At 29.7% G+C, this 13,465-nt stretch overlaps 1 protein-coding gene across 1 annotated transcript; it reads left to right on the top strand.

The window, feature by feature from the left end:
• Positions 1 to 10,731: 10,731 nt before the first annotated feature.
• On the top strand, positions 10,732 to 12,360 carry LOC150031943 (defensin Ec-AMP-D2-like). The gene is made up of 2 exons (XM_090308530.1): positions 10,732 to 10,846; positions 11,975 to 12,360. The coding sequence occupies exons 1-2, from the start codon at positions 10,795 to 10,797 to the stop codon at positions 12,145 to 12,147; spliced, it is 225 nt and encodes a 74-aa protein (XP_090164656.1). The 5' UTR covers positions 10,732 to 10,794; the 3' UTR covers positions 12,148 to 12,360.
• Positions 12,361 to 13,465: the final 1,105 nt, after the last annotated feature.

Below are 13,465 nucleotides of genomic sequence, written 5' to 3' on the forward strand. Positions count from 1 at the left end.
TTTAAGTCCCACTGATCCTTTAATGAATAATCTGTTTATGGTCCTACCATAAACAAAATCCTCTCGGGCCAATGAGAGGGAGGGGCCCCATTGTTCAAGACCCGAAGTCAATACTTAAGGGAGCAATTCATCTATTTACCCTAAAGACGGGAATGAGTGAATTCCATTTTGTGAAAAATCCCTACTCTGAAAAATCCCCAAAATGGTAGGTTTATTGAGTCAACAACTTAGGCCACTCTCACCTATATAAATCAAAGGATTATCCTCATAAACAAGAGTTCATAACTCACTAAGGATTGAGGTTGAGTTACCTAGTTATCCTATGAAATGTTTAATCTCTTTAGTTAATAGTGTTATAAAGAGAGACTAATCATTTTGTTGTCTGGTCTTACAAACTCTTTGTATAGGATATCCCCACTCACATGTCCCCACATGAATGTTTTAGATCAAATTGTTCGTAACACTTACAACTCTTGTAACATTACAAAATGAATCATATCTGTAGTGTCACAAGGATAAAACACCCAAACGTATCCATATACTAAAGACCATTTAGGTTATTCCTTGAACACGATCCACCTATATGTCTACCACATACTATTCATATTACATAAAATAACCTTGGATCTTTCCTTAATGGATAATTGCATATATAAAATAATCAACCATTATTTCAAATAACTCATTAACTATGAGGCTTTAGGACATACATCCTAACAAATGGCAGAAGATTTGGAGAATAATACCTAATTTAGTAAAATTTGAAAGTTATTAAGTGAAAACTTAGGAGGAGGAAGGTCATAGAGAAGGAGGCAACAACAACAATAGATGAGGAGCCCGTTTTAGAGAAGCCTCGAGTTTGGTGGATCTACCCAGAGAGCAAGGTGGTTTAATAGGACAATTTTTCAAAATACGACATCATTTTTGGCAATAATATCTGCACTAAATTGTATGAAAATTAGCAAATTTATGACCATATAGTCGACAATTTGCGCATGTGTAAGATTCATAAATTTTCGCCATTAGAAACAAATATATAAGTAGTTGAAACAATTAAATAGTTGAACCGAACCAAACTAGCTAGATTGACTAACTAACTGTGTCGACTAAATTGAGCCAGTAGACCGAACTAAATTGGCTTGACTGAATTGATTCAAATCAAACTTGTAAAATCCATTCTTTCATGCAAACTCCACGATGGACCTGTACGATCCATGATGATTGGAGCAAACTGCAGGCCAAAGGCGCAGAGGCGATTTGACTGAAAAACTCCATAGGAGGCAATCTGGGTGACGACAAGCATATCTGGTCTAAGATTTGGGCAATGACAGACAGAAGGCGCGGTCTGAGCAACAACGTCTCCGGTAGGCAGAAGGTGTGGTTTATGTGCCCGCGAAATTAGAGCTACACATCTAATCGGGGATGAATCTGGTTGGTGTGGAGCTATAGATCTGTGCACGCGCAAAACTTAAGTAAGCAGTGCATAGGGCTAGGCAAACCGGGATGGTGTGCACAAATTTGGTTGGTGGCAAGCGACGACCACTAAAGTTTAATAAATAAAATCCTAGTAGGGCTCTATACCATGTTATTTTATTGATATTCACCCCATGCTTTACAATGAAAAGTACAAATTATATATGATTTTGCTACTTTACTGTACATATAATTCATATATGGTAACAATTAAGTTCCTAGTATAGTCCTTAGTATAGGGCCTTTTCTGTAACTCCTTGATGAAGTTTAGAAAAAAAAGTCACGCATTATTCATATTGATGGCTATTACAAGAGAGAATGTATGTCACGTTTATGTGTTGTTAGGAGACTTCATTTTTCTGTCGGCTTGAATTTTTTATTTTTGATAACCAACATATAACATTAAGATCTGCCTAACATTATTGGCAGACAAGAAAAATTCTTATATCATGTTTACAACAAGATGAAAGCCAATCAAGGAAAGAGTTCATCCAAGTAAAGCCAAAGATTGATTAATCATTCCAAAGAAAAACTGTTCAAGTACAAGTTGTTTGACTAAATATATGATTTGTTTTCCTCCCTAGGTTAAATGTCATTATTTTCTAATCTTTTTAGAGATATCAATTTCATCTCTAGGAATATCATAAAAGTTTTAATTCCATCAATTATATATCAAAACTTCAATCTAATCACTATTCATTCAACTTCAACATAATTTAATAAAATTGGATTTAAATTATTTTATAGTAAAAACTTTTTTATTATTACAAATATAATTCAAACTTATATCATCAAAGGCTATTCGATGTTAAACTTCCATGAAAAGATTGTTCTAAATTTATATATTTTACTTTTATAAGGGATAAAAAAACCCTTTTTGATCTAAAAACATATAACTCCAATTTATGTTTATGTAAAAAGTTTAAAGTCAATATATATATAGTTTTTTACTTTCCACAGTCATTTGATGCACACTTTTGACCTACAGCAGCAGATTCTTTAAATTAAATTTCTTCATTTTTCACTCGGAAGCACCTTTACCATTAGGGACCATTTGGATTGAGGTTTTCTCAATGTCCACGAATTAAGGATGTCGGAGAATAAAATTACTAGGAATCAAGGATGACTATGTTTGGTTGTGCATGGGAAAACAATGTCTGGGAATAGTATGTGCGGAAATAGTACGTGGGAATTAAAAAAAAATTGAGATTGTCCCTATCAATCATTTGTTGAAATGCCTTGAATCTGTTTGTTGGCGCTTCGAACAACCAAGTAAACCTATTCAGAATTCATAATGAATCACGTATATCTGTATGTCGATCTTCTCTATCTCTACGTTCCTTTTTTTTTTGTGTTCTTTAATTGTCGACTTTGTAACAATAAGATCGATTAAATTATCTACACGATCGCTGAGCTCTACTACATGATTGTTTACAAAATACTATACGATCGCTTAAATTATCTACACGATCGCTGAGCTCCGCTACACGATTGCTGAGTAACAAAACGCTATACGATCGCCGACCCAATGCTATATGATCCCCTATCAAATGCTATACGATCGCTTACCAAATGCTAGACGATCGCTGAGCTCTGCTAGACGATCGCTGAGTAACAAAATGCTATATGATCGCTTACCCAATGCTATACGATCGCCTACCCAATGCTATACGATTGCTTACCAAATACTACATGATCGCAGAGTAACAAAATGCTATACGATCACCTACCCAATTCTATACGATCACCTACAAAATGCTATACGATCGCTTACCAAATACTACACGGTCATTGAGTAACAAAATGCTATACGATCGCCTACTAAATGCTATACGATTGCCTACTAAATGCTACACGATCGCTTACCAAATGCTACACGATCGATGAGTAACAAAATGCTATACGATTTCACGGCGGGAAGGAAGGAAAATCATGGTAGGAAGCGGAAGAAGAAATGAAAATCTACACTTCTCAATGGGTATACAATTCCTTCATTTGTGTGGGTAAAAGATACATAGGAATTTCCTTTTCCAAGGTAAATAAACAAATCCCACCAGCCAAACACGAGCTTTGCAAACCCATTCCCATTCCCACCCTCTTTTTCCTCCAACCAAACGACCCTTAGTTTCATTTGGCACTCTTTTCTACTTTTCACTATGATAGGCCAATAAGAAGAACGAGTCTATTCTAGATATATGAGTGATACAGTTTGATATACTCATGTTTTAATTTACTTTAAATAGACGGATTGATATTTGATTTACTACTAATAGACGTGAAATATCAATAAAATAAAACATTCATGTTCTACTTCAAAATAAGTTACTAATTGATGTTTGATTTACTATTGATATACTTGAAAATATCAATAAATGAATACTTGAAATATCAATAAGATGAAAACACATGCTCTACTTTAAAATAAGTAATTGGTTATTGTTTACTTGAAAGATCAATAAAGTTAATTAATATGTGATATACCGTTGATACACTAATGATATTTTTGAAAATTGTTTTATATGTACTGATATATTGTTGATACACTTCGAATATTGATTGTTGTTAAATATAGTGGTTGTATATTATGTCTTACTTCAAGTATTTATTGATTGATGTCTGATACACTCGTCCTTTATATATTTGATATACTATTATCCACTTAGAATATCATGCTTCTAAAATGAAACACGCATGTTTTACTAATCTACTCTTTTTAGGATATATCAATTTGTGACCAATACATTTCTACACTTTGATATTAAATATATAAGCTTATTGATACACTTTGATATTATATATAGCAGCTTATTGATATACGTTGGGTATTTATATGTAAAAATTCATCTTGATTAGTTTAGTTAAGATATCAATTATGAGACTCATATCAAATGTTTGTGATTAATTCCCACTCTTAAGCATACTTCAATAGAATTATAGTTTAGAATTTTGGTTTAGAATTGCAGTTTTGGGATTATGAAAGTGAAGAAAATGATACAAATGTGGGAGAAAAAGTAGGAATGAGAATGTTGATTTGTCAAGAGGGCAATTTTGAAATAAAGAATCAACCAAAAAAAAAAAAAATCAGAATCCAAGATGTTGACATATTTGCAAAATCTTAAATATGGAAGACATGCTTGCAAAATCTCATTTTGAAATCGCCAACCACGGTAATTTTTCCTTTTTAATGAATGGGCCCGGAGCATTATACTTCATAAAAGAGAAATTATTTCAAATTGTAAAACTGTTGAAAATATTTACAAGATATAACAAAATTTTAAAATTATCAATGATAGACGTTGATAGACACTTCTATCAGTGTCTACCAATGTCACTGATAGACATTGATAGAAGTCTATCAGTGTCTATCAACATCTATCTTTAATAGTTATAAAATTTTACTATATTTTTCAAATATTTTGATTCATTTTTCTATATTTAAAAATAACCCTTCATAAAATTTGGGAATTTTTATGAAATTCAATAAATATTATATTATATAAAAGATAAAAGATAATTATCAAACCGTTCTTTATTTTCCTTTTTACTTTAAAAAACTAAAATAAAAAAGAGTTATTAAACAAATTTGTTTCTTTAAAAAAATAGAAAACAAAAAAGAGTTATGAAACATGTTTTGTTTTTGTTTTTAAAAAAACTAAAAACTAAAAACATTCAAAAGAAAATAGAAAAAAGAAAAACAAAAAACTGATATGTTACGTGATGAGAAGAGACCTTAATAATCTAATTCATACCCAAATCCACCATACTAAATAAAACTCTAAGATTAAAATATTATTTTCGTTATTATATTTTAAAATTTATTTAATTTTAGCCTTTATTATTTCAATGGTCTAATTTTAGTCCTTTACTTTAAGATTTAGGTTAAATCTTAACTTTAGTTCCTACCGCTAGTTTGTCGTAGGTTTAAATTTTTTTAGATATTTATTAGCACTTTTACTATAAAATTTAAAAATATATTCAAATATCGTATTTTAAAGATTTATTTAAAATATAATGATTAAAATTGAATAATTAAAAATAAAAAAAATTACAAAATTGAACCGTTATATAAGACCAAAGTGTTATTTTAACCAACTACGAGTCATGTATTTCTATAAAGGTCCTTGTACCTCACGTTGCATTGATAGAATTGTCATAATATTTCCCAATTTGAAGAGTCCCATTTAGCTAACTAAGTTGTAATTTGATAAGCCAGTTCATGTATTTTCATATCTAGAATTCACTCATCTTCTTGCTGCAAATAGGTTAGATAATGTCATAAGATATGAATTCTTGTTTTTCATCCTCTAAAGAAAGCCTAAATCCTTTAGACTTAATAAGGACAGAGATAACCAAATAAGAGATAGATATCCTAAATTACTTTATGAGTTTATTATTATCAATTTAATCACGAATTAAGTTCTGTCAATGTCCGATGGATCAAATATTTTCTTTTTAGTACGATATAAGAATTTCTATTTTGTCTAACATCAAAGAAATAACAAGATATATTGATATTGCTGAATTATGTTGGGAATGACTTTGGGTCAAGGCAAAAATTAGTTTTGAAGGAAAGGTAGGAGTTTGTCTCATATTGAAATATTTGACATCATCAAAGGGTATAAGTTAAGAGCCTTGCAAGAAAGCCATTGTTGTCCATTCGTCGATCGAGTTCGGGTAACTATGCTCAGCCTAAAAAGAAATAATTTTTTTTACTACATTTCTTGTAATGAAATCGACAAATAACGAATATAAAAAACAAAGTATTTCTAGGCTGGAAATAGAATCCACGAAGAACTAAACATAGAATACTTCTAGGTTGGAAACAAAGATTCTCATAGAGAGATCTAAAATAGAACCCACTAATTTTGAAAATGGAACAAAGACCCACAAAAGTCTGTGCAAACGTAGATTTGACATAATTGCAAACCAAATTGGACCAACTTGAACCAAAACCAAATTGAACTGAACCAAAACAAATCAGATTAAACCAAAACCAAACTGGTCTAACAGAATTGAACCAGATTGGGCTGACTAAATCAGACCAAAATTATCTCATGAAACCCATGGAAAGACAGATGAAACCCATTGACCACGGACCATGGGTGAAAACCCACGAACGACGTTAGATCTCCATGGGTTCATGAAATTGGGTGAAGGCAAGGGCGGGGACTTCGCACAGCTGATTGAAGACCCACAAACTAAGATAGATGTGACACTTAGAGATGATGAACGATGGCAGATCTGGGGCGAAGAGTGGCATGAAATCTATAGAAAACGAAGCAGATCTAAAGAATGGAGCGATGACACAAATGGAACAGAACGACGACGTTTAACGGGCTATGATGCGACATCGAATCTAGACAGAGAGGAACTCCGAGCGGTGGATCTAGAGTAGTTGGCCATCAATGGTGGTTGCTTGATGGGACATGTGTGGACAAAGAATTTAGACAGACGAAGGATCGGTGGGACTGGCTAGCACCTAATCTGGGTTATGTGTAACCTACGAACAATTCTGATATTCAACATCTATGAATGAAAGACAGATGGGGAAAGGTGTGGTACAAGCGTCCCACACAACCTCTACTACTTCAACATGGATCACATCTTGATTTGCTATAGATCGAAATTGTTCCTCCTAGTGAATTTGTCGATTTTTACGTCTAAGCCAGACATCTTTAATTGTAAAAAAAAATATGAAATTTCAAGACCCTAACGATTAGGCTTTGATACCAGTTTGTTATGAAATCAACAAATAAAGAATACAAAAAAGGTAAAAAAGAATAGAGAATCAACCCATAGATTTACGTGGTTCCCTAACAGTATGTTAGTTATGTCCATGGGTAGAGGAAGAACAATTTTATTAGAGAGAATATTATAGAATATATAATTTACAGAATGAATAGTACTTATAGGATTAGAGAGTTTATATAGTATAATTTTATTAGAGAGAATGTTATGAAATAAATAATTAAACATCTCGTAAATTAATTAGTATTCAAGGCATTCCAACAAATCTCTACCTTGACTTGAAATCTCCTAAACCAATATTAATTAGGATTCAAGGTATTCCAACATTTCTCTATACTTTTAGCAAAGGATTTACTATTTTATTACCGTTTTCAAAATTGGTTGGTCAAAAGTTTATTCACGATACAATGATGTGCATTTGGTCTATCAAGTTATAATCACTTTAACGAAGAGAATGATGCTACTCAAAATGATATATCGTATTCATTTAATATATTATGTAGATATCACTTATTCACTTGTTAAATCAATGTACCTATTTCTCAAAGTCTTGTTTTGTCTTTGAAAGAGGGGCGGCCAACGTAGCAAGTAGTCTTTGCCTTTTGGCTTAAAGTTAGATTTTCCAATTCCTTACCGATAAGAGTAGAAAAGTTCCATTTTGAGAAGGAATTGCCTTTGTTTATTTTTAAATAATCGACCATGATCATATAGCCCACTTGTATTTCCAAAGAAAAATCAAGAATTTATTTTTAATTTCAATTTAGATGGTTGTCAAAATTCTGCTGGCGATCACAAAGGCTAGTAAACCGACCTTTGCCTAACATTTAATCTTATTAAATAGGAGAACGATCGAAAATATTTATAATATATAGCAAAATTTTAGAACTATCAATGATAAATGTTGATAGACTTCTATCAATGTCTATCAATGTCACTGATATCAGTGTCTATCAACGCCTATCATTGATAATTTTACAATTTTGCTATATTTTATAAATATTTTGATTCATTTTTCTATATTTGAAAATAACCCATTTCATTTTCTAACACTTACACGACATATTTTAGTCTAAGAACTATTTGGTTTCTAAAAGTAAAATTGACACTACTTTTTCAATGGTTTCTAACTTTTGTGTACCTTTTAAGAGTATTACCAACTTTTAAGTTAAAATTTTAAAAATTTTGAACTCTAAAAAAAAAAAAAAAGGATAGTTTTCAAAAATTTGTTCTTTTTTTTTTTTTTTTTTTGAAAATTGGTTAAGAATTACATGTGTACTTAGAAAAGATGAAAATCATGGCTAAAAAATTAAGAGAAAATAAGTACAATTTTCAAAAACCAATAATTAAAAGTCAAGATCTCGTTTGACAACTATTTTGTTTTTTGTTTTTGAATTTTGAAAATTAAATCTCCTCTTAATTTTTCTTATAATGATTTGCATCTTTCTTAAGTATCATGGTTGAATTCTTAGTCGAATTTTAAAAACAAAAACAAGTTTTTAAATGCTAATTTTTTAGTTTTCAAAATTTGGCTTGAGTTTTTAAATCATTAGTAAAAAAATAAATAATAAAAGAAAAAATTTGAAGGTAAAAATAGTGTTTATAGACTTTATTTTCAATAACCAAAACCAAAAATAAAAAAAATCAAGCAGCTACGAAAGGAGTTCAAGGAACATTAATTTCTTTTTCGAAAAAGAATTTTTAGTTTTTGGAAATGGTTAGTTTCCATCTTTCTTAATAAATCATAACCAAATTGAACTTAGATTTTGAAAATATTTTTACAAATTTACAGAGAAGTAACGTTTATTATAAGCTTAAATTTTAGAAATTAAAACAAAAAATTCAAATGCTCATTGGAAATAGGGCCAAAATTTTCATACATTTTGTTTTCGATTATAATTATATTTTTAAGTTCCAAAATGTGTCCGACTAAAGTTTACTGAATAAAAAACTAAAAAGTACTAGTAAAATTTCATATAAATCTTAATTAAGTTTGGAACGTTACCTACTCAACAAGATTATTTTTGCTGAATATAAAATGAACTACAAATCAATAATCTAGAAATACAGAACACATTGAGATAAATAATAATAATAATAATTGAACACATTCACATCAATGGAAATTTAAACAAACTAAATATGAAAAATTGAAAGGTTTAAAATAAGATTTAATTAAACACCTAATTAGAATAAGTTGGAAGCATATATACATTTCTAAGAAGAAGAAAAAAGGTTGGGAAGCATATTAATAAGCTAATAAAAAATATATATCACTACGGCAAATCCTCATCGTCGAGATTTAGGATCCGTTTGAATAAACTTGAGAAAAAAGTATTTTTTTTTTAAAAAAAAAATCATTTATATTTAAATACTTTTTTATAAAAAATTTGAAAATACACTTCAAAATTTATTTTAATGATTGTCAAACACTTTAAATTTTTCAAAATGACTTATTTTTTAAATTAAACATTTGAAAATACATTCCAAACACACCCTTAATAGCTTGTAAAAATAATATAAAACTAGGAGGATGTTCAAAAATAGAAAAAGAACGGAAACTATTTACACAAAATAATGAAATTTAATCTTTTTTTTAATAAAAGCTAATAGAAGCTGATAGAAGTCTATCGGTGTTTATGAGTCTATGAGTGATAGAAACAGATAGAAGTCTATCATTGATACTATAAGATAGATGCTGATAGAAATCTATCGATGTTTATCCGTATTTTTTTTATACTATTTCTATAAATGAAAATTTCCCATAAAACTATTAAGTTTGAACAAAATCACAAACGTTTTTGAAATTTCTATTCCAGCAATAAATTGCTTCTCAATCAAATAAGATTCTTTGTAGGATAACCCTTATAGTAAAGACAATACTTTGATTAAATAGACATGTAAAAATTCCTTCACACATAATAAATATAGAGGAATATTCAAAGAGAAAGATGACTTAATTATAATAATTCACTTAATTAATAGTTAATCCATTGCAAAATGTGTATATATTATATCCAAATATAATCGTAAATAATATTACTTAAGTTTTCTGATTTTTACACATTAGCTGTCACATTTACTTTCATCATTTACTTTAACGAAAAAATGAATATGTTTTATACAAATTCATTTCGTGGTGGTCTCTATATGTAACGTATATTAATTTATTAGAGGTTGAAACAAGGGGTAATTAATTAAGATGGGTTTGTGTAGAAACCAACATCTACCTATGGTTTAACTTTACTCATCCATAATGATTCAGTCCAAAACTAGTTGCTATCTAATTAATTAGAAAATTAGTAGAATTTTTGTGTGGGCAAAAAAGGATATTGAAAAATCAAATTAAACCTAGTGCTCTATATGCCTTTGTTGAAGATTTTCTCTCAACTTTTGGTTTTTTAGGATCATTCCTATTGGAAGATTGGTTTTATGTTCCATCAATATAATTTCATTGTGCTATCTAAACTCTTATATAAACCCTCTACTCATTGTATAAACTCTCATCCCCAACTAAACTCAAAGACACACAAAATCCTCTCTTTCTCTTTCTCTTTCTCTCAGATATCTCTAAATATGAAGTTCTTTTCAGCTGCAATTTTCCTGTTGTTCCTCATTTTTGGCACTGGTTTGTTGTGTATTTTGATCCTTTACTTTTGTTTGTTCTATTTGTTGAAAGAATCTTTAGGCATCTTCTCAACACGTTTAGGTTATTATATTGCTTTTGAAGCTTTTTCTCGTCTAAAAGTACTTTTAGCTCTATTTTAGAGTGTTTTCACATGGTGAAAATATTCCTCTCTTCAAATTCGAACGTCGAAACAACAATATGCAAATATTTTTTCATAAAAATAATGATTAGGTGTAGTCTAGGTTGTATTAGTATATCATGCCATCTTTCTTTGTAACATATTAAAAAATATTTACGACATGATACATTTTAGCTGATTGGACTACAAATGTTTTACCCTTTTTTTTTTCTTTTAAACTATTTTTCAAGAGTAGTTTTATGTTATCAAGCAGTAAAATACGACTCATCCTCAAACATAGAGCATGATAAAAAATGATTTCCCCTCAATATTTAATATCTAGATTTAATATTATTTATTTATATTATTATTATCACTTCGATGAAACTATCCATACGTATTTATTTATACGATTTTTTTAATACTTGATTTGAGAGATGAAATCTCATCCTTCAAGATTAATAGTACAAAATTATTTTTAGAAAGAACACCTTTCTATAAAGGCATTGATAATTATATTATACATATGAAATTATAATGATTGTGTACATTTGGTACAGTTTTGGAAATAAAGTTTTAAAATGAGTTTTTTTTTTTTTTTTTTTTTTTTTTTTTTACGTAAATTAGTTGAATTTTTTTGTCTAAAAACTATTTCTAGAATTTACTAAATTACTTTATTAAAACATCTCAAACAACATGTTAAACACGCTAAAATGGTTTTAATTCAACCAGTATATAATACTCACTATCAACTTAGAAATCAAAGATTTAATTTTCCTACCCTACATATTATCACGAAAAAAATATGAAACACACCACTTACTAATTTTTTTCTTAAAAAAAATATAAAAAAGAATATTAATTGATGGTTACTAATATAACATGGTATCGAATTATGAACTCCTAATTCAAACTCGTAAGATAGATCATAAAATATTGATATAATAACAAATTTATCGTAATTTATAAATTTAAGCTTTTAAATTGATGGATGATTTAACGTGGTTAAGGGATGGCGCCAATGGTTGCGGAGGCGAGGGTATGCGAATCTCCGAGCCACAATTTCAAGGGTCTATGCTTTAGTGACACAAATTGTGGCAATATCTGCAAAACAGAGGGGTTTACCGGTGGCGTTTGCAGGGGATTCCGCCGCCGCTGCTTCTGCACAAAGCACTGTGTTTGAAATTTCGACAAGCAACTTATTGATTGTCTATTAATTTCTAATACACTACTTTTCAACTTTGTATGAATAAAGTGGCCAATGCCATTGTCTTTGGAGTTTTGGCCCCCCCACCTTTCCTTCCTTACTTTTTATGTTTCTGAATTTTGTTCTGTAACGACCTTTTCTACGTGTTGTCTGATGGTTTGATTACATTTTATGCAACAATATTATATATCTTCGTATGTGGTGTAATTTTATGCTTAATCTCTCTGTGTGTGTGTTTAGAATTCCATTTGAAGTGGTGTAATTTATTTTTTGGTAACTGTTTGGTTAAATTTTTAAGGAATATCAAATATGGTAGAGTGTTTGTAAAATTGTGTTTAATTATCACAAATTTAAAGTCTTTGTATAAATAGGTCACAAATTTTAAAGTGGGTCTAATATAAGTCTTTAAAGATAATTGTGTTAGGTTGTTGTTTGGCAATTAGATGGACAATATAATGTAAGATTGAAATCAATAAGGGGCTGTTTGGGGCGTTGAGATGATATAGGATGTCTGGAGTTTTGATGTTTTGGGAGTTCTGATGCCTGTGTTTGGGGTGCAGAGTTGTGTTGTCTGAGTTCATATGTCTGTGTTTGGGTGTGTAGAGTTGTTATGTTTAAGTTCATATGTCTATGTTTGGGTGTGCAGAATTGATATATCTGAGTTCACATGTCTGTGTCTGGGTGTGCAAAGTTCATATGTTAATGCTATCTGGTTCAGTTTTTTGTACTCTAAAATAATTTGCCTGTATGAACACTATTTTTTTTAATCTTATAGTTCAATTATGTATTCATCATATTTGGAATAAGACATTGATTACATTTTTTTTTATTCTTTCCAATCTCAAGATATGGTATACATTTCAATTTTGTATTATTCATTCCAAACTTCTCGTTAAAGAAAGCCAGATGATTTTATAAAACGTGTTAATTATTCCAGATATGAAATCATTAAATTCATTCTACTGATAAAAAAAGTTTAGATCAGATATGAAATTCATTAAATTCATTCCCTTCAAAAGATTTTACATAATTTGATGGCTTTATACATGACCATTTTATAACTTGCTTGAAAAATATTTGTATCCATATCTAAGGGCCACATGCTACGGGCCATTTGTACATGTCACGAAAAATCAACAAATATATGATACCTATGCAATAAGGGACTAGGGGAAGTTACAAAAAAAAAAAAAAAATAATAATAATAATAATAACAAACCAACTTCCAAACACCGATAATGTAATTAGTTAGTCTTGCCCAATAAATATATGCAATACCTTTTCCTTAATGGTG

Source organism: Benincasa hispida, chromosome 12 (genome assembly GCF_027475165.1).
Source record: "Benincasa hispida cultivar pf3 chromosome 12, pf3_genome.v1.1, whole genome shotgun sequence".
NCBI lineage: Eukaryota > Viridiplantae > Streptophyta > Magnoliopsida > Cucurbitales > Cucurbitaceae > Benincasa > Benincasa hispida.